This window comes from Crocuta crocuta, unplaced genomic scaffold, assembly GCF_008692635.1.
Source record: "Crocuta crocuta isolate KB4526 unplaced genomic scaffold, BGI_CrCroc_1.0 scaffold177, whole genome shotgun sequence".
In the NCBI taxonomy this organism is placed as follows: domain Eukaryota; kingdom Metazoa; phylum Chordata; class Mammalia; order Carnivora; family Hyaenidae; genus Crocuta; species Crocuta crocuta.
In genome coordinates, this window is record NW_027531880.1 from 5,693,615 (window position 1) to 5,719,174 (window position 25,560).

General features: G+C 36.8%; 1 protein-coding gene across 4 annotated transcripts in view; it reads right to left on the minus strand.

The window, feature by feature from the left end:
* Positions 1-2,887: 2,887 nt before the first annotated feature.
* LOC144239108 (A disintegrin and metallopeptidase domain 3-like) overlaps positions 2,888-25,560 on the minus strand; it is a 91,608-nt gene continuing 68,935 nt past the window's right edge. For 3 of the 4 annotated variants that reach the window (XM_077773110.1, XM_077773109.1, XM_077773107.1), the window contains 3 exons: positions 12,985-13,147; positions 9,826-9,876; positions 6,527-6,692 (listed from right to left, as the gene is read on the minus strand). In XM_077773110.1, the coding sequence (XP_077629236.1) occupies positions 9,828-9,876; positions 12,985-13,147 (212 nt within the window). In that variant the 3' untranslated portion in view covers positions 6,527-6,692; positions 9,826-9,827. Of the gene's footprint in view, positions 3,124-6,526; positions 6,693-9,825; positions 9,877-12,984; positions 13,148-25,560 lie in introns of those variants that run through there. The other variant, XM_077773108.1, reaches the window with a different exon arrangement.

Sequence of the window (25,560 nt, forward strand, 5' to 3'; positions counted from 1 at the left end):
GGCTTTCTTTTGACATCAATGTGTGTATTCGATGTTTCTCCATCCCCTCACTTTCAATCTGCACGTGTGTTTAGGCCTAAAGTGAGTTTCTTGTAGGCAGCATATAGATGAGTCTTGTGTTTTGTATCCATTGTGACACCCTATGTCTTTTGATTGGAGCATTTAATCCATTTACATTCAAAATAATTATTGATGGATACGTATCATGGTGCCATTTTATTACTTGTTTTATTGTCATTTCTGGAGATTTCTCTGTTCCTTTCTTGTCTTTTGTCACTTTTGGTCTCTCATTTGCACTCAAAGAGTCACCTTAGAATTTTTTGTGTGCTCGTTTATGGTCATGAACTCCTTTACTTTTTGTTTGTGTGGGAAACTTTATCTTCCCTTCCATTCTGAATCATCGCCTTGCTTGATATAGTATTCTTGGCTGCAGATTTTTTCCCATCCAGCACTCTGAATATATCATGCTACTCTCTTCTGGCTTGCCCAGTTTCTGTGGAGAGATCTCTAGCTAACCTTATGTGTCTTCTTTGTGAATTAAGATTTCTTATGTCTTGCTTTAGTATTTTTTTTCACTCTTCATCTCTGGTTAATTATTTTTTAAGTATTTTATATCTGTGGTAAGGGTCTCATGATGTCTTCTATTTTTTTTTTTCTCAAGCCCAGTGAGTAGCTGCTTTAAATTCTCCACCAGTCATGCTACTTATATCTGTTTTTCTTAGATCTCTGGCCATGGCCTTATCTTGTTTTTTTTTCATTTGGGATAAAGTCCTTCATCTTAGCATTTTTTCAAATCTCTGCTTTCTTGTGTTAGAAAAGCCAGTTATGTCCTCTGCTTCTAAAAGTAATGGCCTTAGGCAAAGGAGGTCATGTAGTGCCCAAGGGCATGGCACTTCAGGGAGTGTTTCTGGTATTAACCCTGCTGCTGTGTTTTGGCTGCTCTATCCTTTAGGCCAATTATCTGCAGAGGCTCTCCTTGCCTGCTGGGGGCAGTACTGGTCCCTGGCCTGAATATGGCAAGTTTTAACTACGTGTGCTCTGGTCTGCTTGTGAAATGAGACCTAACATCACTTCCACCAGGTGGAAGCCATACAGAACTCCTTGTTCAAGAGACATGGTGTGGGTAGTTGTTTGTGCTGGTATTCTGCAGGAGGTTCCTGTCGTACCAGGACTGGGGAGAGTTTAACCAAAAATTGTAGTCCCACCAGAATGAAGGGGTGTGGGGCTTGGGTATGCAAGTTAGGTACCCAGTGTTGGCACCGTGCTGCTTCCCACAGGTGGCTTTGTGATAATGCTAGAGATATGGTGGAGGCTGGATGTTTCCATCCAGCTCCTTTGTCCCCAGAAAGGCATCTCCATAAACACCGCCTTCAGGGGAAGCACACCAAGAAGAGTGAATGGTCTCCACACTGTGCGCCCCAGGCGGTCTTCAAACCCTCCTTTCCATGCTGTTTGCCCCCAGGTTGTTTGCCTGCCTTCTCTTCAGAAGCAGGGAAGTACCTTCTAGGCCTTATCCTAGCATTCACTGACCTTCAAGACAAGCATTAATCTCTATTGCTTGCAAGAATTCACAACATGTAACCCCTCTCATATTCCAAGCCGGTGGCTGTGGGTTAACCTTCTCCTTGTAAGCTCCCCTGTGTGAGCCTTTCTGTCACCCTTTTCTGCAACCCTGGTTCCCTCCCTTCTGCAGCCCCGGGATCCATTCTCCTCTAAACCATGTCTCCATGCTTCCCACCTTCTTCAGTGTGGCCGGTTCTCTCCCTTTAGTTGTAGGGTTTCTTCTGTCAGGCTTCAGGTCAATTTGTGGGGCATTTTTGGCGGATTTGATAATTATCTAGTTGTGTTCCTAGGAGACAAGTTTAGAGTCCTCTTACTCTACCTCCATCTTCCTCCTCCAGACCAGTTTTTTTTTTTTTTTTAACATTAAAATGGCTGGGACCTCAGAAAAAGGACACTCCTGAGAGAATTTAGAGGATTGGGATCCCATACTTCATAAACAAGAGTTCAGAAAGCAATTAAGTAATCACCAAAAGGACAATGTCCTCAGATAAACAGCTTCTGAATAACATTTGGAAGCTTAAACAAAAGGAGAGATCGCAAATCCAAGAAGATGCTTTCCAAACCAAAAGGAAGACGACTACTCACGGAAGTGGAAAACACAAGGAGTTCAGCTGTGTACATTACCTCCTCAGAGGTACAGCTTCTTTGCATTCCACTTCTGACTGCAAATGTAATTTGTTTTTATTTTTTTAAATTTTTAATTTTTTTAATGTTCATTTATTTTTGAGAGACAGAGAGAGACAGAGCACAAGTAGGGGAGGGTCAGAGAGAGGGGGAGACACAGAATCTGAAGCAGGCTCCAGGCTCTGAGCTGTCAGCACAGGCACGATGTGGGGCTCGAACCCACAAACCGTGAGATCATGACCTGAGCTGAAGTCGGACACTTAACCAACTGAGCCACCCAGGTGCCCCTCATGTAATTTGTTTTTAAAAGAGAAAGTTAATTAATTCAGCTGCCCCCTCCCCCGCCTCCCAATGAAGTGGTGGTGACTTCTCATTGGCTGAAGGCAAGGGCAGCCTGCTCTTGCCAGACCAAGAGGAAATCTTCTTTCTTACTGCTGGACGATGTAAGCTGTGATGAATGCTTTGTGAATGAGAACCCTCCCTTCATGGCTTCCTCATACCAATTTAATTAGGTATCTTTAGCATACCTTCACAAAATTGATCTAAAAATCCAGAGCCATTGCAATAAAAATCCCATTAAGCTTGTAGGAGTGTGCATGTGAATGCATGCGTTAGAATTTATTAAGCAATTATAAAAGTTTTATGGCAATGAAAAGAACCTAAAAAGCCAAAACAATTTTTAAAGAATAAAAGACATACAGTTATACTACATTTTATTGCACTTTGTCTTATTGCATTTCACAGATACTTTTTATTTTTTAACAGATTGAAGACTTGTGGCATCCCTCATTGAGCTATTCGATCGGCATGACTTTGTCCAAAGCATTTATCCTCTTCATGTCTCTGTGTCACATTTTGGTAAATCTTGCAATGTGTCAAGCTTTCTCATTATATTTGTTGTGGTGATCTGTCACCAGTGATTACCACTAAGGAAAGCTAAGATAATAGTTAACACTTTTTAGCAATGAAGTATTTTTTCATTAAGATATGTACATTGCTTTTGGGGACATAATGCTATCACACACTTAATAGGCTTGTGCGGTATAGGGTAAACATAACTTTTATATGTACTGGAAAACCAAAAAATGTATTTATTCGCTTTATTGCAATATTTGCAGTATATTCCCAGTGGTCTGGAACTCAATCTGCAGTATGACTCTACTATAAGCTGCATTAATTGAGCTGGTGTGTTAATGACTTCAAAGAGACACAGATCAGTGGAACAGAATACAGGTTACATAAACAGATTATCTTTTCATCTCCCTCACCCTTCCTCTATGGGTTTATATGTATTGGTACATAAGTACACACACACACACACACACACACATTGGATTTATTTGTAGCAAATGAAACAGATTGATTCCATTTGTAAAGCACACTATCATGCCAACAAATGGTTCTAGGAAAACTACACTGTTACTATTTGAACAGAAACCCTAAACCCTTCATCATGCCATATACAAATGCTAATTTGAAATGGATTATTAAGTCAAACATAATTGCTAAAAGCATAAAACTTCCGTAAGAAAATATAGGGAAAGTCTTCATGAACATAGGTATAGAATTTTTTAGGTGAGTCCAAAAGTTGCCAACCAGAAAAGAAAAACAAAAGATAAGTTGGACTTCATTGAAATTAACAAAATCTGAATTTTGAAAGCATTGTTAAGAAAGTAAAAAATTAAACCATAGAATGGCTGGGGTGCCTGGGTGGCTCAGTCGGTTAAGTGCCCTCCCAAAAGGCTGGCCAGCTGCCACAGGTGAAGGGAGAGAAGACAGCAGACACAAGCTTGTGCCTTTGCACATAATTGGTTTGTTCTGGCATCAGTAGTGACAAAGGGGCACATGAGTATGATTTGCTTTTCTGTTGAAGTTCTTGGTAATTATTTTTCTACATGACATATCTGTCTCGCATTTTTTATTTGCTCTGGTGGAGAAAAGAGGGGAAACCTCATTTTTATGAGAAATTTTCTACCTAAATTGTGTTGCTGCTGACTTTAGTATCTTTGCAAATAAGGAAAAATCAAGAATATTGTATTTTATTTTGGATAAGGCAATCAAAAAGCACGTTTCATCAACCGTGTACCTATTCTTACAATATTAGATTGTAGTCAGTTGAAAAAAGGGAAAAGAAACTTTAAACTACAACCCAAGTGTTTTGTTAATAGTTATTTTTAAGCACTAGCAGGGAAACTGTAGAGGTGGGGAGGCAGCAAGCCAAGCAAAAACTGTGTCCCAGCCAGACAAGAGCATGCAATTGTCTCTAAATATTCTAACAGAAATCTTTTTTTTTTTAATGTTTTATTTATTTCTAGGAGAGAGAGAGAGAGACAGTGCGAGCAGGGGAGGTCAGAGAGAGAGGGAGTCACAGATTGAAACATGCTCCAGGCTCTGAGCTGGCAGTCAGCACAGAGCCCGTCACGGGGCCTGAACCCACGAACCGTGAGATCATGACCTAAGCGAAAGTCGGACGCTTAACCGACTAAGCCACCCAGGCGCCCGGTCTAAGAGAAATCTTAAATCACACATGTCCAAGACCCAACTCAACCTCTACCCGCCTCTCACCTACACCTTATTTTACCCCGGTACACCCTATTACAAGGATGAATTATGTCAAGAGTTGCAAAGTTAAATTCCAGTCAGGCTTAACACTTGGATCTGCTAAGTAGTACTATACCTGGGGTCCTCAGAAATTATTAAAATAAGGCAGGCCAGGATTACAATGACCTAAAATAAGTTAGTGGCAATAAGGATGAGGTAAAGTTTGGTAGAATCATCCTGATATGTATTTTTTTTACCACACAAGTGACCCACTAAATTATACAACTGAATAATTTTAGGACTTTCCATATATTCACAGATGTGAATATGTAGCCATCACCACAGTCTATTTTAGTTTCATCATCTCAAAAGGAACCCTGTACCCTTTAGCTATTACCTCCCCTCACCCCAGCTTTTCATCCCCCACTTAAACAACCCAGCCCAAAAGCCCAAAATAGCCATGAGTTTTTGTCTCTATAGGTGTCCCTATTCTGGATATTGCATACAAATGAGTAACACGTGGGTTTTGTGATTAGTTTTACTTACTCAGCAGAATGGTTTCAAAGGTTCGTTCATGTTGTAGTGGTAGGGAAAATCTGTTGTAAGATGGCTGACAGGATTAATAAGAAAACATCTGTCCCTGATTAATGAGGAATGTGGAAGTACCAGGCTATAAATTATTCCCTCTGCTAATGCTCTGGGCTCAGACCTCCAGAGAATGATCTCCTCTGAGCCCACCGGTAGAAAATAAACCTCCTCCCTTCCAAGATCTCTGAGTGCTGCTTGGTTTTTCCACCAGGTGATCCAGACCGGATTCTATAATAGTAGAGGTTATCAGTGTTTTGTTCTTTTTTATGGCTGAATAATATTCCATTGCATGCATAGATGACTATTTATACAATGTTTATCTATTCATTGGTTGATGGACATTTGGAAAAGAAATCTCTTGGCCTCTGTGGCAAGGTACTCCCACCCCTGAACCAGGAGCATCCTTGTTTATTGAGAGAGACTCTTGGGGCGCCTGGGTGGCTCAGCTGGTTGGGTGTCCGACTTTGGCTCAGGTCATGATCTCACAGTTCGTGGGTTCGAGCCCCACATCAGGCTCTGTGCTGACAGCTAGCTCAGAGCCTGGAGCCTGTTTCAGATTCTGTGTCTCCCTCTCTCTCTGACCCTCCTCTGCTCATGCTGTCTCTGTCTCAGAAACAAATAAAACATTAAAAATGTTAAAAAGAGAGAGAGAGAGAGAGAGAGACTCTTTAGGCTCTCATTAGATCCCTGTTAGGTTGATGGCTCCCTTATCCATGTACAATGCCTAGAGGTATGCAGAAGTCCATTCATCTTAGTAAGAGGGAGATGACTTGGGGGACCCTAAAGCAAGAAAATCTTACCCAGAAAAGCTCAGCTCCAGTGGAGGAGGAGCACGTCTGAGTTCCCCAAAGGACAATGATATATTCTAGATCTCAATTTACATTAGTTCACAGAATTATCACCTGGAGACACAATAGTTATCTATGACCAGGAACACAGTTGGAGCAATTCCCTGAAGATAGAATAGATGTTAGTGACTATCTTGGGGTTCTGTGGCTGGCCTTAGCTAGCAATATTTCTTCTCAATATCCCAAAGCCAGGAAGGGATAGGGCAGGGAATCATGGGCAGTTGGGAGAGGTGTGGACTGTGGGTGTCCTCAGTGTACAAGGAGTGTTTACATCAGAGGATGTGACAGCTTCTCTGGTTCAAAAGTTGCTTTATTTCCCCAGAAAGGATCATAGCACGTAGAAGAATCAATAGACAAAAGCCTACATACTTTCACTCTCAGAATTTATTTTTGTTTGTGAAGTTGAAAGCTCTAAGCCATACAGAAGGAGGGAATAGATTTTTTTCATTCTTGAATCAGCTCAATTAATGGTGAATGTCTTGGTAATATCCTTTCTCCAACCTATGGCTTTTTGACATTGTTTAGTCACTGTTTAAAAAATATATAGAAAAAGGGAAATACTAAACTTGCATTGTTAATGAAAGTGATCTCATTTTATTAGGCAACTAGAGGTATAGCAAATCCTTGCTATATAGGACACTGGTTATAATACCACAAGCCAGGCCTGTGCTTCACGGAATTTGAAAGCCCAAGTTTCTTTTTCCTAAATTGTCTGTGATAGCCAGAGTAAAGGGAAATATTAAAAGTGATATTCACAAGCATTTTATTCACACAGTTTCTACACTTTACATGGATTAAAGAAAATTACCAGCAAGGAAACAGAGAGGAAAAGAACAGTAGAATATGTGAAGAAATAAATAACTACTAGTCTACTTTTATCTTCAGAGCAAGAGTATTTCAAGAAACCCTCTGTTTTTCCAACAGGTGTCTCATGTACATACACATGGGCTGTTTCACTAGCCTCCAGTTCTTACTGAGTCTGACTTTTTCCCTAAATATGGAAAAAAGCAAACCAGATCATGCTGAATCCCTCCCTTACTACTTCAACAATCCTTTAACTATATGAGAAATACTTTCCCGTGTGTGAGAAAACAAGCTCCTTATCATGGCATAGCAGACATTTGTCTTGGTTCCCAATTAACCATGTAGATTTTCTCTTGCAATGTTCATACATTTTAATATAAAATTTAACAGGCAGTAAGAGTAGAAATTTGAAAACACGTCTGTATTTACATTTAACCTTGCTTATCTTGTTGCTTTATCAGTAAACATTATTTAAGCATATTTTTTCTTACACTTATATTGAAACTGTCAGTTTATTCTGTTGGTCTCCTTCAAAATTTATTCCTAAGATCATCTTTACTACCCTTGATCTGAGGTACCACCCTTTCCCTCCTAGATTATTGCATAATTTTATCCACCAATTCTCTACTTCTCCTCTCGCCATCACACAAACTGTTTTCAACAAGCCAGGCTTCTTCTTTTTTTTTTTTTTTTTTTTTTTTAACAAACTAGCCATTTAAAGTAGAAGTCTTGAACATTAATCTTCCAGTGACTTCCCCTTTCACTGAGAATAAAACACAGATGGACCTCAACACCTCCCACAGCCTACGAGAGTTTTACTCTCTGACCTACTCACTACTGCAGCCCCTTGCTAACTGCTCCAGCTAAACTGACATCACTGTTATTCATCAAATATTTCCTGACTCATTTTTTCATTGGATCATCACGTGCTTGGGAAGCTTCTGCCTAGATATATGCATGGATACCTCTGCTGGCTCTATGCCTCTATAAGGAGTTGATTTAAGGCTGGAATGGGAAGCCTGGGTGCTTGGTTTCACTTTTTGCCGAGACATTGGCAGTGGAATTTACAATGGGCTGCTTAAAATTTAAAGTAAGGAACCTTGAGGCTGGAGCATGAGGTATCTCTCTGGTGCCCATTGCTTGCCTGCAGTCTCTCCAGCTGCATTGTATCCTTTACATTTAAATAAAAGCCCCACGTGAATTGACCCCAGGGAACTCAAATACCTCTTTTTAAATATCTAAACTGAGTCAATCCTTGCAACTCCTCCAATATTTTCTTTACATATCTCTTGCTGAATAGGGCCCACTCATTCCGTTATATTTAAAACCACTACCCAGCTCCTCCCTCACCACCAACATTCCCTACTGAGAGATAAAACTATTTTACATGGAGGGTAGTAGTTATAATTGTTTTTCTCGGTGGCAGATGGGGAAGCAGAGATCCATTGACTTAACTGTCCATCCAAATCAGATAAGGAGGAATGGTGGATTAGAAATTAGATGAACGCTTGTTTTCACTCATGGTTAATTTTTTAATTTTTCCATTTACTCCCAGTGATAGGTCTAATATGTAAAACATCATGATTTCTTTATGCATATGACTTATACATTTGAATATATACAGATATATTCAGATACATCAGATATGTTCAGATACATCTGTATATATACAAGTGTGTTTGTGTGTATATATATGTGTATATATATATATACATATACACAGAAATATACAGATAGGTATATTGAATATATACAAATGCCAACATCTTATAGTAAAGAATTTGTCTCTCTACTCTGGAGGGATGGTGCATTTATCATTTTGCCTGGCATCTAATTGTTCCTCAATAAATGTAAATTTCATTTCCCTTCACCAGGCATACCTCATGCTACATGGGTCAAAACTGTGTGTGTGGTTTTTTTGTTGTTTTTTGTTTTGTTTGTTTGTTTGTTTTGAGAGTGAAAGAATGCACAGGCAAAGGAGAGGCAGAGTGAGAAGGAGAGAGAACATCTCAAACAGACTCCATGTCCAGAGCAGAGCCTGAGGTAGGGCTCAATCTCACGACCATGACATTACAACTTGAACTGATCCAAGAGTTGGACACAATACACAAGGCCACCCCGATGTCTCCAAATTGTTGAGCTCCTTAAGAGTTAAACTCTGGAGTCTGGTTGTCTTGAATGAAACTCCAGCTTCAAAATTTACTAAAATTCTGTACACAAAGGTACTTTCTTAAATTTTTCATGTTTGTTTCCTCATTTCTAAACTAAGGTTAACAATAACTGTGGAGACTTAAGTGACAAAGAAATATAAATATTGGGAGTAAATATATCAAATTAGGACCTTAAATGTGGAAGCAGGATGCATGATGGCTATTAAATGTCTTAAAAACATATTTAGGGGTGCCTGGGTGGGTGGCTCAGTCGGTTAAGCATCCGACTTCGGCTCAGGTCATGATCTCTCGGTTTCTGAGTTTGAGTCCCGCACCGGACTCTGTGCTGACAGCTCAGAGCCTGGAGCCTGCTTCAAATTCTGTGTCTCCTTCTCTCTGCCCCTCTCCTGCTCATGCTCTGTCTCTCAACAATAAATAAATGTTAAAAAAAATTTAAATAAGTCATTTCTTATTACCAAAATGCTGGTTAATAAATCTCTGGCTAATACTAGTTAACATTAAATATTTGTAAATTAATATAAAACAAAATTATCAAATGCTTTGAGTCTGTTTTTTAGTATATTGACAAATAGCAATTAAGATGATGGAATATGGAATAATAGCTTTTTTCCACTGAGGTATTGTTAAATTTTTTAAACTATTTTATGAATTACGCCATTTTCAATAGTTTTATTGCTTCAATTTACCTTTAACTAGATGACTGGTTGCTCTTAATATTGCTGTCTTCTGATGTAGATCTATAAAAAATAGCATTACTTTAGGGTTAGAAACCATTGTAATTTTATGTTTTTCTCTCTTTTTGGAGTATAGTTGATACACAAGGTTACATTAATTCTAGGTGTACAACTTAGTGATTTGACAAGTGTATACATTATGCTGTATTTACTGCAAGTATACGTACCATCTGTCCTACTACAGCACTATTACAATGTCAGGGACTATATTCTCTAGGCTGTGTGTTTTATTACCATGACTTATTCATGCCATTAGTAGAAGCCTACATCTTCCTCTCCCTTTTCCCCTTTTCCTCAACCCTTCAACTCCACTCCCCTCTTGGCAAGCATCAATTTGTTCTTTGTATTTATAGATTTCTGCTTTCTGTTTGTTTATTCATTATTTTTACCATTCATAAGTGGACTCATGACATTTGTCTTCTCAGTCTGACTTATTTCATTTAGTGTAATACATTTAGGTATTTTTTAAATTTTACTTCTTTCCACGATACCTGCACTTCCCAACAAGAGTGCCTGAGGTTTCCTTGTTTCTTTCTTTCTCTACATCCTTGCCAACACTTATTTCTTGGGTTTTTTGGGGGGAGTGGGGAGTGGTTTCTAGCCATTATTACAGGTGTAAGGTCATATCTCATTGTGGTTTTGATTTGTATTTCCCTAATGATTAGTGATGTTGAGCATATTTTCATGTGTCTGTTTGCTATCTGTATATTTTCTTTGGAAAAATGTCTATTCAGGTCCTCTGCCCATATTTTAATCAGATTATTTGTGGGGTTTTTTGGTGGTCAATTTTATAAGTTCTTTATGTATTTTAGATATTATCTAATCACTTCTATATCATGTATAAATGTCTTCTCCCACTCATTAGTTGCCTTTTTGTTTTCTTAATGGTTTCTGTCACTGTGCATAAGCTTATTTTGGTGTAGTCTCAATAGTTTATTTTTGCTTTTATTTCCTTTGTCTGAGGAGACATATCTAGAAAAATGTTGCTACCACCAATTTCAAAGAAATTACTGCCTATGTTTTCTTGTAGGATTTTTATGTTTCATCTCTCATGGTTAGGTCTTCAATCCATTTTGAGTTTATTTTTTTGTGCATTGTATAAGAAAGTGGTCCAGTCTCATTCTTTTACATGTAGCTGTCCAATTTGTCAAGAACCATTTGTTGAAGAGACTGTCTTTTTCTTATTGCATATTCTTGCCTCCTTTGTTGCAGATTAATTGTCCATATAATCATGGGTTTTTTTCTGTGCTCTTTATTTTGTTCCATTGATATGTCTTTTTTTTTTTGTGATAATACCATACTGTTTTGATTATTATAGCTTTGTACTATACCTTGAAATCTGGGATCATGATACCTCTAGCTTTGTTCTTCTTTCTCAAGATTGCTTTGACTATTTGCAGTCTTTGGTGGTCCTATAAAAAATTTAGTATTTATTCTAGTTCTGTAAAAGATGCCACCAGTAATTTGATGGGGATTGTACTTTTCATCTGTAGTCAGCTTTGGGTAGTATGAATAGTTTAACAATACTAATTCTTCCAATCTATGTGCATCAAGTGTTTTTCCATTTGTGTCATCTTCAATTTCTTTCATCAATGTCTGGTAGTTTTCAGAGTAAAGGTCTTTCACTTCTTTGGTTAAGTTTATTCCTAGATATCTTATTCTTTTTGTTCCAAATGCATATGGAGTTATTTCCTTAATTTCTCTTTCTGCTACTTCATTATTATTATATAGAATCACAAATGACTTCTGTGTATTAATTTTGTATACTTCAACTTTGCCGAATTCATTTATTAGTTCTAACAGTTTTTTGGTTGAGTCTTTTGATGGTATCTTGTCATCTGCAAATAGTGACAATTTTATTTTTTCCTTGCTAATTTGGATTTAAGACATTTTTGTTGTCTATTTGCTTGGCTAGGACTTCCAGTACTATGTTGACAAAAGTGCAGGAGTGGATGTCCTTGTCTTGTTCTTAAGCCTAAAGGAAAAGTTCTCAAAGTTTCATCATTGAGTATGATATTAGGTGTGGGCTTTTCATATATGGTCTTTTTTTATATTGAGGTATGTTTCTATAAATCCATTTCTTAAGAGTTTTTTTTGGTGGAAGCTTTATATTTTTATCTTAATTGGCATGAGTGAGAAACAGAAACATTTTTCCTTCAGCTTATAACAATGAGACCCACTTATTTATCTTTACTTCTACATTCTTTTTCCTGAACATCCATTGAGCAAACTTGTAACTTGTATTGGTGATATGGGAAAGAAAAAAGTTGCATATAAGTGAATTAATTTAGACAGAGAAAGGCAACTAGCATATGATCTCACTTGTGTGTGGAATCAAATTAAAAAAAAAACAAAAACAAAAACAAAAAAAACAAAAAACAAGTCCATAGATAATGAGAACATATTGGTGATTACCACAGTTGGCATTGTGGAGTAAGTAAATGAGTGAAGGGGGCCAAAAGGTACAAACTTCCAGTTATAAAATAATTACATCAAGAATATATAATGTATAGCATGGTGAATATAATTAATAATAAAATATTGCATATTTGAAACTTACTAAGACAATAGATCTTAAGTCTTCATCACAAGAAAATAAAACTTTGTAACCATGTACAGTGACAGATATTAACTAGATTTATTGTGGTGCCCATTTCAAGTACCTTAATTCTAATTTTAGAAACATATGAGCAATATTAAGTAAATGTAAAATGAGAATTGTCCTATCTGTATTCTCCTTTTCCTATCATGTTTTTTAAACATTTTTCTCACCTTCTACATCTTCGAGTCACAAAATTTCCTTCTCTATCTCTATTAATCTCCTTGGCACAACTGAACNGTGTAGCAAACACGGCTTTCAATTTGAAAGGCACTGTGAATTTACTAAGTAGCTTTGGTTATTTCGGGACCTAAAAGAAAAGGAATGGAACTACTGGAAATCTGAAAAAAAATTGGTATATAACAAGGTTCAATATTTCTAAACAGAAATAAAATTCATCCAGAAGATCCAAAGTCAGCACTTTTAAGGCTTACTTGTAATATTCTGAATTACATTTTAGTTCTTCCCAAATGGATTTTAATATTGATTTTTAAAAATATAAGTTTACTTACTCTCCAGTTACTGTTTCCGCTCTGTTCCAAAATCTTATTTTATTCCATTTAAGAGCAATGATGGCAATTAAAATAAGGAAAGGTAGGAAAATGTAGAAACTGATGAAGAGGCCATTTTTTCGAGGAGCAGCATGTCGTTTTGCAGGTATGTTTTGACCTTTCTCTGAAAACATGAGAACACATTTTAACTTTTTCAAAGATGATATTCAAAGTTTATTACTAATCTGAATTATAAAAATTTTGGTTTCAAATAATACATTCATAGCATAAACAATATACATTTCAAAATGTTTCCAAAAATATAAACATTTTTAAAATATTAAAAAAATAAAAAAGGTTTCCGATATTCTGTGACTATGCCCCAAAGTGCATTATATACTTTTATAAACTTAATATTAATTAATATAAATTTGTATTTAATCTTTATGTGTATTTTTAACCTTTATGTTATATTGTAATATATTTTTCTATTCTATTCCCTTTTATGAACTACTACTTAAAACATTAAACTGATATTAAGTTCTACTAAATTTTTAATTTAAAAATTAGAGTAACAAAGAAAGAACTGTTAAAAATTATTTAATAAAGGGGCTCCTGGGTGGCTCAGTCAGTTAAGCGTTTGACTTCAGCTCAGGTCATGATCTCGTGGTTTGTGAGTTTGAGCCCTGCATCAGGCTTTGCACTGACAGGGCAGAGCCTGGAGGCTGTTTCAGATCCTGTGTTTCCCTCTCTCTCTGCCCTCCCTCCCTTGCTAATGCTCTGTCTCCCCCTCTCTCTCACAAAAATAAATAAACATTAAAATGTTCTTAATGATTTAATAAAAAAATTATTGCCATAACTGGTGCTTACTTATATTTAAAAATGTTTTTGCTCCCTTTTTATTTTATTTTAATTTTCTATTTTTACTGAGATATAATCAACATACAATGTTATATTACTTTCAAGGGTACAATATAACATTCCAGCAATTCTATACATTACTCAGTGCTCATTAAGTGTACTTTAACCCCTTTATACAATCACTCTTAAAAAACAAAATAGTAAGCTATGTTAAATTTTCATGTTACCAGCATAAGGTGATATTATTCTAATTTTGACTCTATTAATTAGAAAATAGGCATTCCCCTAAGTGTTACAAAGACATTACGGAAAGTTGGGGGGAAAAAAATCTATGAAATCTTGATTCAGTTAAACAAAAGAAATAAGACAGACAACTAAAATACAACAAACTAAAAGAATCAGAATTACCACCAAACCACTATGATGATGTTTAACACACATGAACTTAATGCCTCCCCCAAAAAAACCCACAAAAAATCAGTAAATTTAAAATGCAGATAGAATCCAACTATGTGTTTTTAATAAATAATATACCCTCAAAAAAGTGACTCAGAATGTTTTATGTATTTCAGAAAATAAATTGGCAAAATATATGCACAAAAATTGAAAGTAAGCAAATATGTAGCAGACTTAAACTATAGTAGAACTCAACACTTTCAAAGCTCTCCTTCTTGCCTTATCCATCAGAAAAGATCAACTCTTCATCAATTCACCTTAAGTTAAAATTGTATCATATTGGAAGTGGAGCTTCCTTCTCAACAACCTAATTATTTCACAGGCCAATTTAAGAAATTGGACTAATCATTATTGGATTAATTGGACAATATCCATTATTTTGAGGAAAAATAAAAGGCTTCTCTCTAGTTAAGATGAAATATTTTCATTTAATAGAAATATTTTCATTTAATAGAAAAAACCTTTTACAATAAAATTATAAAACAGGAAAAAAGGCTTCCAGGAAATGTCTGGAAGGCAATAGGAAATGCAAACTTTATCTGAAAGAAGAAAAACATAATATTGATGTATAAGGAAAATTTAATTTTACCTGTAGAAAACTTGCGGATTTCAACTCAGAGAACTAGAGTTCAAAGCAAAGTACAGAATTCCCAATGAGTGAAGGAGGCAGAGGAAGAATTCACAACAGCGGAAATGGCTAAAATCTGAAGAGGGCACTGGTGAGAAAGATGCTTTTAGATTACAGACAGCAGAAATGTTAGGAGCCTCTCAGGAGTCCTTGGCAAGAAAGATAAGAAATGTATACACATATTCCATATATAGAATATATATGTATCAGCCTAATGCTAATTAGAGAGTTGATTACTGGGTAGAGAATGGAAAGGAGATATCAGAGTTGAAGCAGTGCTGGAAAAAGAGCCCCAAGGAGATTTCAATTTCTCCACATTCTCACTAGCACATGTTGCCTATATTTTTCATTATGATGATTTTAATGTGTGAAGTAGTATCTCATGATGGTTTTGATTTTCATTTTTCTAGAATGTTCAGCACCTTTCTTGGGCTTATGACTATTTATATATCTTCTATGATGTGTGTTTTTTTAAAGTTTTTATTTATGTGTTTGAGAGAGATAGAGACAGTGTGAGTAGGGGAGGGGCACAGAGAAAGGGAGAGAGAGAGAATCCTATGCAAGCTCTGCACTGCCAACACAGAGCCTAATGTGGGGCTCAAACCCACAAAACCATGAGATTATGACCTGAGCTGAAACCAAGAGTCAGACACTTAACGGACTGAGCCACCTAGGCACCCCAAGGATATGTTTATTTAATTTCTTTAAGTCTATTTATTTACTTTTGACAGAGACAGTGACAAGGTGGGCAGGGGAGGGGCAGAGAGAGAGGGAGAGAGAGAATCCCAAGTAGGCTCCACACTGTCAGTGCAGAGTCCGACCCAGGGCTCAAACCCATGAAACCATGAGATCATGACCTCAGCTGAAATTAAGAGCTGGACGCTTAACCGACAGAGCCACCCAACCACCCTAAGGTGTGTTTATTTAAAGCCTTGCTCAATTTTATCTGGGTTGGTTGTTTTATTATTATTATGTTCTTTATATATTCTGGACACAAGTCCTATATGAGATACACGATTTTCAAACATGTTCTCCCACAGTATAGTTTGCCTTCACTTTCTTGTATCATTTGCAGTACAAAGATTTTAATTTTGAGATTGCAGAAGATGGCAGAAGAGTGGAGGACCCTAGCCTCACATCATCCCACAAATATAACTAGATAACTATCAAATCATCCTAAATACCCCAGAAATAGATCTGAAGACTAGCAGAACAAACTCCATAGCTAAAGAGAGAGAAAGGACACATTGAAGAATGTCCGAAGTGTGGAGATGTAACTTTGGCAAGAAATGGATCATGGCTGCTGTAGGAGAGAGGGAGCCAAGGTTGCAGAGAAGGGTGAAAGACAGACTAGGTCACAAGAAAGCACAAAGGGAAAGTGAAACTACATAGCAATTAGCTTGGAAAATGAAAGGGCCTGAATTTTGTGAGTTCCTGCAACCAACAGATCCTAAAGCCTAGAGTTTTAAAGGTCAGCATGCTTAGCTGTGGGAGACACTAGAGGCATCGGGGTTGCTCCTAGAGAGAAGACAGGCAAAAACATGCTGGACATACAGCATGGAAACAGTGATCTGAAGAGAACAATCTCATTTATGACTGCACCAAACATAATAAGATACCTCAGAATAAACTTAACCAACGAGGTGAAAGACCTGTACTCTGTAAACTATTAAACATCAATGAAAAAAATTAGGGATGACGCAAAGAAGTGAAAAGATATTCCATGCTCATGGATTCAAAGAACAAATATTGTTAAAAATGTCTATACTACAGAAAGAAACCTACAATTTTAATGCAATCTCTATCAAAATACTAATAACATTTTTCACAGAGCTAGAATAAATATTACTAAAATTTGTATGGATCCACAAAAGACTCTGAATAGCAAAAGCAATCTTTAAAAAGAAGAACAAAGCTGGAAGTATCACAATCACTGACTTGAAATTATACTACAGAGTTGTAGTAATCAGAACATTGTGGCACTCTTACAAAAATAGACACACAAATCTGTAGAACAGAATAGAAAACCCAGGTATTAACTCACAATTATATGATCAATTAATCTTTGACACAGCAGGAAAGAATATCCAATGGGAAAAAGACATTCCTTTCAACAAATAATGTTAGGAAAACTGGACAGCTACATGCAAATGAATAAAATTGGACCGCTTTCTTACACCACACAAAAATAAAATCAAAATAGATTAATGACCTAAATATGAGACCTGAAACCATAAGAATTATAGGAAAGAGCACATGTGGTAATTACTGTGACATTGGCCATACATAGCAGCTTTTTTCTAGGTATGTCACCTGAGGCAAAGGAAACAAAATAAAAAATAAATTACCGGGATTCCTTCAGAATAAAAAGCTTGTACACAAGTGAAGGAAACAATCAACAAAACTAAAAGGCAACATAGTGAATGGGAGGAGAAATTTACAAATTGCATATCTGATAAAAGGTTACTATCCAAAATCTATAAATAACTTATAGAACTCAACACTCTCCCCCCCAAAAAAATCCAATTAGAAAATGGGCAGAAGACATCAACAACTTTCTCCAAAGAAAGTATCCAGATGGCCAACAAACACATGAAAAGATGCTCTTAATCACGTACTATAAGAGAAATGCAAATTAAAACCACAATGAAGGGACTCTGGGTGGCTCTGTCAGATAAGCTTCAACCTTGATTTTGAAGTTCATGGGATCAATCCCTGCATCAGGCCTTGTGCTTACAAAGCGGAGCCTGCTTGGGGTTCTTTCTCTCCTCCCTGCCCTTACCCCACTCACACACTATCTCTCAAAATAAATAAATATTTTTAAAAAGTAAACAAACTAAAACCAAACTGAGATATCACCTGTCAGAATGGTGTAAATCAAAAACACAAGAAACAAAAACAAAACACACACACACACACACACACACAAAACAGGTGTTGGCAAGGTCATGGAGAAAAAGGAACATTCTTGCACTGGGAAGAATGCAAACTGGTATAGACACTGTGGAAAAAATATGGAGGTTACTCAAAAAGCTAAAAATAGAACTTATTTAATATTGGCACTATTGTGTATTTACCCAAAGAATACTAAAACACTATTTCAAAGAGATAATGTGCACTCCTGTGTTTTTTGCAGCATTATTTACAAATAGTCCAATTATGGAAGCAGTCTAAGGGTCCATTTATTAATGAATGGATAAAGATGTTATGTAAATATATATGAATGAAAAATTATATATATATATGAATGAATGAAATTTTGCCATTTGCAATGGCATGGATAGAGCTAGAGATTATAATGTTAAGGAAAATAAGTCAGAGAAAGACAGATACCATATCATTTCATTAGTAAGTGGAATTGAAAAAAAAACAACAAATGAGCGAAGAGAAGGGAAAGAGAGAGGAAGGGAGAGGGAGACAAACCAAAAAACAAAGTCTTAACTATAGAGAATAAACAGATGTTTACTAGAGGGGAGATGGATGAAAAGATGGGTGAGATAAGTGATGGGAATTAAAGAGAGCACTTGTGATAAGTACTGGGTGATTAAAGTAAAAACTTACCAAAAAGTTTTTAATTTTGATAAAATTCGCATAATCTATTTTCTTTTTTCACCTGTACTTTGTTGTCTTCTATATCACAGCCCATGCCAATTTCACAAAGATTTACTCATATGTGTTCCATAAGTTTAACTCTCACATTTAGATCTGTGATCCATTTTCACTCAACTTTTTTATTGTTGTGATGTAGCAGTCTAACTTCTTTCTTTTGCATGTGGACATATACTTGTCCTCCATTTTGGGGAAAAAAACATATTCTTTCCACCAGTGGAATTGCTTTGGCATCCTTATCAAAAAACAGTGACTGTAAGTATAACGTTTCTCGACTATCTTCTATTCTATTGAAATAATGTCTATCTTTATCTTTAAAACAGTACTATATTGTCTTATTTTAACACTGTAATATGTTTTGGAATTGAGAAAAGTGTTTTGAATGTGAAATCATCTTGAAAAGTATGTTTCCAAGATTGTTTTTACCATTCTGTGTCCCTTGAATTTCTGTATGACTTTTATTAAATTTTTTTTACATTTATTTATTATTGAGAGACAGAGAGAGACAGAGCACGAATGGGGGAGGGACAGAGAGAGAGGGAGACACAGAAGCCAAAGCAGGCTTCAGGCTCTGAGCAAGCTGTCAGCACAGAGCCCAACACGGGGCTAGAACTCACGACCTGTGAGATCATAACCGGAGCCGAAGTGAGACGCCCAACCAACTGAGCCACCCAGGTGCCCTTCTGTATGATAAAATCAACTTGTCAATTTCTCAAAAAAAAAAAAAAATACTACTTGGGTTTGTTAAGAATTGTGTTGAATTTGCAGATCAATTTGGACAATATTTCTGTATTAACAATATTGAGACCTCCAACAATGTTAAAAATATGATCTGTTTCTACCTTTATGCAGATCTTTCTTTCAATAATATATTTTTAGTTTTCACTGTATACCTTATGCTTTTCATTAATTTTTAAATTATATGTAAATACTGTATTTCTTTTTTTAATGTTATTTATCTATTTTTAGAGAGAGAGGGGCAGAGAGAGAGGGAAACAGAATTCCAAGTAGGCTCCCCACTGTCAGTACAGTACACTGCACAATGCAACACACTGCAGCCCATGGGGCTCGAATCCATGAACCATGAGATCATGACCTGAGCCAAAACCTAAAGTTGGATGCTTAACCAATTGAGCTACCCAAGCACTCCTAAACACTGTATTTATAAATACTATATGATTTCTGGGGATGTTACAACTGTAATTCTCCCTAATTTAATTTTGTTGTGGTAGAATACACAACACATAATATATATCATTCTAAACATTTTTAAGTGTGCAGTCAGTGGCATTAAATACACTCACATTGTTATATATCAATTATCACTGTCAAACTTTAGAAATTGTTCATTCTCCCACATTGAGCCCTTTAACTTATCATTTCTCCCTCCCACAGCGCATGGCAATTCCCATTCTACTTTCTATAAACTAACTACTCTAGGTACCTCATAAAAACAGAATTATCCAATATTTGTCTTAATCTGACTGGCTTATTTTAGTTAGCATACAGTTTTCAAGTTGTACCTATGTTGTAACATGTTTCAGAATTTCATCCCTTTTAAAAGTTGAATAATAGTCCATTGTATGTAATAACCACATTTTGTTCCTGTATTTATCTGTCAGTGAATGTGTGGTGGTTTCCACCTTTTGGTTAATGTAAGTAATGGCGCTATGAACATGTATGTACAAAGATACGTTTGAGTCCATGCTTTCAATATTTTTGAGTATATCCCTAGCAGTGAAATTTCAGGATGTGGTAATTCTATGTTTAATTTTATGAAGAGGGAAAGGCCAAGATGGTGGAACAACATGGAAGATTTTCACGTCCCTCCTCCGTGAAATACAGCCAGATCAACACCAAACCATTCTGCACACCTAGAAAACTGATTTGAGAATTAACACAACAATCTGCACAACCTGAACCAGAGAAGTCAGCAGGTACATGGCATGGAGAGGTGAACTGGGGGAGAGAGAAGCTGTGGAGGGCAGAGAGCTGTTTTTGCACACAGAGAGAGGATAGAGACAGAAGGGAGAGTACAAAAGCAGCTGGAGAGAAAAGAAATAGTATGCAAGGGTCTAAACAAAAAAGTTAGAAAGGAGAAAAGAAGGGTTTAGATTCCATTAAGACTCTATAAACAGGAGGAGCGCAGAGTCTGAAACTCCCCAGCTCAATACCTGGCAGTGCTTTGGTGGGAAGGGTGAATCCCTGGGAGCAGAGAGTGTGGTCTGAGTGGTCCTTGTGCCACACGGGGAGTGACAGTTCCCCTGCTGGGAGGATATTTGGTAGTGGCTGTGTGGCCATCCCACAGGCAAAGGTCTTAGCGAACCCTGGAGAACAACCACATTCGCTGATGCTGGAACAAGGACATTAAGGGGAAAGTCTCGAACCAGATGTGTGTTGTGATTTTCCATAATCCCTGAAATGCCGCTGCTACAAGATTGTGCGAACTTTTTCTGGGGCTGGCTGGCATCCAGCTGCAGTCTCTGAGCATCAGCAGCAGCATGGTCCCGTGAACATTTCTGGGTGTTGCTGGCACCTGGCCATTGCTTGGTGAGATCCTCCCCCAGAAAGTGTGAGTGGGTCAAATCCACAGTCCCTCAGAAGTGAGGGGTTGGGAAACACAGCTGCATCTGAGATAAAACTCAGAGGGAGGTGCCGACTAGCAACCTGATGGCTTGGTCATCAACAGTGTAAAAACAAGGAGTGGATGGAAGCCGGAGACAAAGGAGGGGTGTGTGATTGCTGGTCAGGGAGAGCACAGAGTTCTGACACTAGAGACTAGGTAGAAACAAAGACTAGAAAGGACCAGAGAACACCACCAGAAACTCCAACTCGACAGACAACATAATGGCAATACATTCATATCTTTTAGTATTCACTCTAAATAGTCAATGAACTAAATGCTCCAATGAAAAGACATGGGGTAACAAAATGGATAAGAAAACATGATCCATCTGTATGCTGTTTACAAGAGACCCACTTTAGGCCTAAAGACACCTTCAGATTGAAAGTAAGGGGATGGAGAACCATCTATCATTCTAATGATTGCCAAAAGAAAGCTGGAGTAGCCATACTTATATCAGACAATCTAGACTTTAAAATAAAGACTGTAACAAGAGATGAAGAAGGGCAATATATGATCATTAAGGTGTCTATATCAAGAAGATCTAACAGCAGTAAACATTTATGCTCCAAACGTGAAAACACCCAAATACATAAATTGATTAATCACAAACATAAAGAAACTCATTGATAATAATACCATAATAGTAGGGGACTTTAATACCCCACTTACAGCAATGAGCAGATCATCTAAACAGAAATTCAACAAGGAAACAATGGCTTCAAATGACACACTGGACTGGAGGGACTTAACAGATATGTTCAGAACATTTCATCCTAAAGCAACAGAATACACATTCTTCTCCAGTGCACATGGAATGTTCTCCAGAATAGATCACATAATGGCACACAAATCAGCCCTCAACAAGCACAAAAAGATCTAGATCATACTGTACATATTCAGACCACAACACTATGAAACTCGAAATAAACCACAAGAAAAACTGTGGTAAGATAAATACCTGGAGACTAAAAACCATCCTACTAAAGAATGAAGGGGCTAACCAGGAAGTGAAAGAGGAAATTAAAAACTACATGGAAACCGATGAATATGATAACACCACAGTTCAAAACCTCTGGGACACAGCAAAGATGGTCATAAGAGGGAAGTTTATAGCAATCCAGGCCTTCTTAAAGAAGGAAGAAAGGTCTCAGATACACAACCTAACCTTACACCTCAAAGAGCTGGAAAAAAAAAAACAGCAAATAAAACCCAAAACCAGCAGAAGACAGAAAATAATAAAGATTAGAGCAAAAATCAATGCTATCAAAACAAACAAGCAAGCAAAAATTACAGTAGAACAGATCAATGAAACCAGAAACTGGTTCTCTGAAAGAATTAACAAAATTGATAAATCCCTTGCCAGTTTGATCAAAAAGAAAAAGGAAAGGACCCAAATAAATAAAACCAAGAATGAAAGAGCAGAGTTCTCAACCAACACAGCAGAAATACAAACAATAATAAGAGAATATTATGAGCAATTATACACCAATAAAATGGGCACTCTGGAAGAAATGGACAAATTCCTACCAAAACTGAAACAGGAGGAAATAGAAAATTGGAACAGACCCATAATCAGTAAAAAAAAAAAAAAATCAAATTAGTAATCAAAAATCTCCCCCCACCCCCCAAAAAAAGAGTCCAGGGACAGATGGCTTTCCAGGGGAATTCTACCAAACATTTAAAAAAAGTTAATACCTATTCTCTTGAAGGTGTTCTAAAAAGTAGAAATGGAAAGAAAACCTCTAAACTCTTTCTATGAACCCAGCATTACCTTGATTCCAAAAATCAAAGGCACCACTAAAAAGGAGAAGTACAGACCAATTTTCCTGATGAACATGTATGTAAAAATTCTCAATGAGATACTAGCCAAACAGATCCAACAATACATTAAAAAAGTATTCACCACGACCAAGTGGGATTAACACCTAGGATGCAAGGCTGGTTCAATATCTGCAAAACAATCAATGTGATACATCACAACAATAAAAGAAAGGACAAGAACCACATGATCCTCTCAATAGATGAGGAAATGCAGAGAAAGCATTTGACAAAATACAGCATACTTTCTTGATAAAAACCCTCTACAAAGTAGGAATAGAAGAATCATACCTCGAGATCATAAAAATCATATATGAAAGATCCACTGCTGATATCATCCTCAATGGGGAAAAACTGAGAGCTTTCCCCCTAAGGCCAGGAACAAGACAGGATGTCCACTCTCACCACTGCTATTCAACATAGTATTGGAAGTCTTAACCTCAGCAATCAGACAACACAAAGAAATAAAAGGCATCCAAATCAGTCAGGAGGAGATCAAACATTCACTCTTCACAGATGACATGATACTCTATATGGAAAACCCAAAAGATTCCACCAAAAAGCTGCTAGAGCTGGTCCAGGAATTCAGCAAAGTCACAGGATATAAAATCAATGCACAGAAATCGGTTGCATTCCTATACACCAATAATGAAGCAACAGAAAGAGAAATCAAGGAATCGATCCCATTTACAATTGCACCAAAAACCATAAAATACCTAGGAATAAATCTAGCCAGAGGTGAAAAATCTATACACTGAAAACTATAGAAAGCTTATGAAAGAACAAGAAGGGACCAAAAAATGGAAAAATATTCCATGCTCCTGGAGAGGAAGAACAAATACTGTTAAAATGTCAATACTACTCAAAGCAATCTACATTCAATACCCACTAAAATAACACACACCTTCTTCACAGAGCTAGAAAAAAACAACCCTAAAATTTGTATGGAACTAGAAGAGACCTCAAATAGCCAAAACAATCATGAAAAAGAAAACCAAATCTGAAGACATCACAATCCCAGACTTCAAGATGTATTACAAATCTGTAATCATCAAGACAGTATGGCACTGGCACAAAATCAGACACCCAGATCAATGGAACAAAATAGAGAGCCCAGAAATGGACCCACAAACGTATGGCCAACTAACCTTTGACAGAGCAGGAAAGAATATCCAATGGAATAAAGACAGTGTCTTCAGCAAATGCTACTTGGAAAACTGGACAGCAACGTGCAGAAAAATGAGTCTGGACCACTTTCTTATACCATACACAAAAATAAACTAAAAATCGATTAAAAACCTAAACATAAGACAAGGATACATCAAAATCCTCAAGGAAAAAGTAGGCAAAAACCTCTTTGACCTCGACTGCAGCAACTTCTTACTCAACACATCTCCAGAGGCAAGAGAAACAAGGGAAAATGAACGACTGAGACCTCATCAAAATAAAAAGCTTCTGCACAGCGAAGGAAACAATCCGAAAAACTAAAAGTCAACGAATGAAATGGTTAGTATCCAAATCTATAAAGAATTTATCAAACTCAACACCAAAAACACAAATAATCTAGTGAAGAAACGGGCAAAAGACATGAATAGACACTTTGCCAAAGAAGACATCCAGATGGCCAACAGACACATGAAAAAATGCTCAACATTACCCATCATCAGGGAAATGCAAATCAAAACCACAATGAGATACCATGTTACACCTGTCAGAATGCCTAATTTAACAACTCAGACAACAGATGTTGGTGAGGATGCAGAGAAAGAGGATCTCTTTTGTACTGCTGGTAGGAATGCAAACTGGTGCAGGCACTTTGGAAAACAGTATAGAGGTTCCTCAAAAAAATAAAAATAGAACTACCCTATGACCCAGCAATTGCACTAATAGATATTTGTCAAAGAGATACAGGTGTGCTGTTTCAAAGGGGCACATGCACCCCAATGTTTATAGCAGTACTATTGACGATAGCCAACGTATGGAAAGAGCACAAATGTCCATTGACAGATGAATGGATCAAGAAGATGTGGTATATATCTCACACACACACACACACACACACACACACACACACACACACACATACAATGGAGTATTACTTGGCAATCAAAAGGAATAGAACCTTGCCATTTGCAACTACATGAATGGAACTAAAGGATATTATGCTAAGCAAAATTAGTCAGTTGGAGAAAGACAAATATCCTATGACTTCACTCATATGAGGACTTTAAGATACAAAACCGATGAACATAAGATAAGGGAAACAAAAATAATATAAAAATAGGGAGCTGGACAAAACTCAAGAGGCTTAAACATGGAGAACAAACAGAGGGTTGCTGGAGGGATTATGGGAGGGGAGATGGGCTAAATGGGTAAGGGACATTAAGGAATCTACTCCTGAAATAATTGTTGCACAATATACTAACTTGGATGTAATTTAAAAAAATAAATAAATTATTAATAAAAAAAGAATCACCATACTATTCTACAGAGGGTGCATCATTTTACATTCCCACCAGCAATGCACAGCATTTTTAATTTTTCCACATCCTTATCAACATTTGATATTTTATGAAATTTTCCTATAATAGCTATCCTA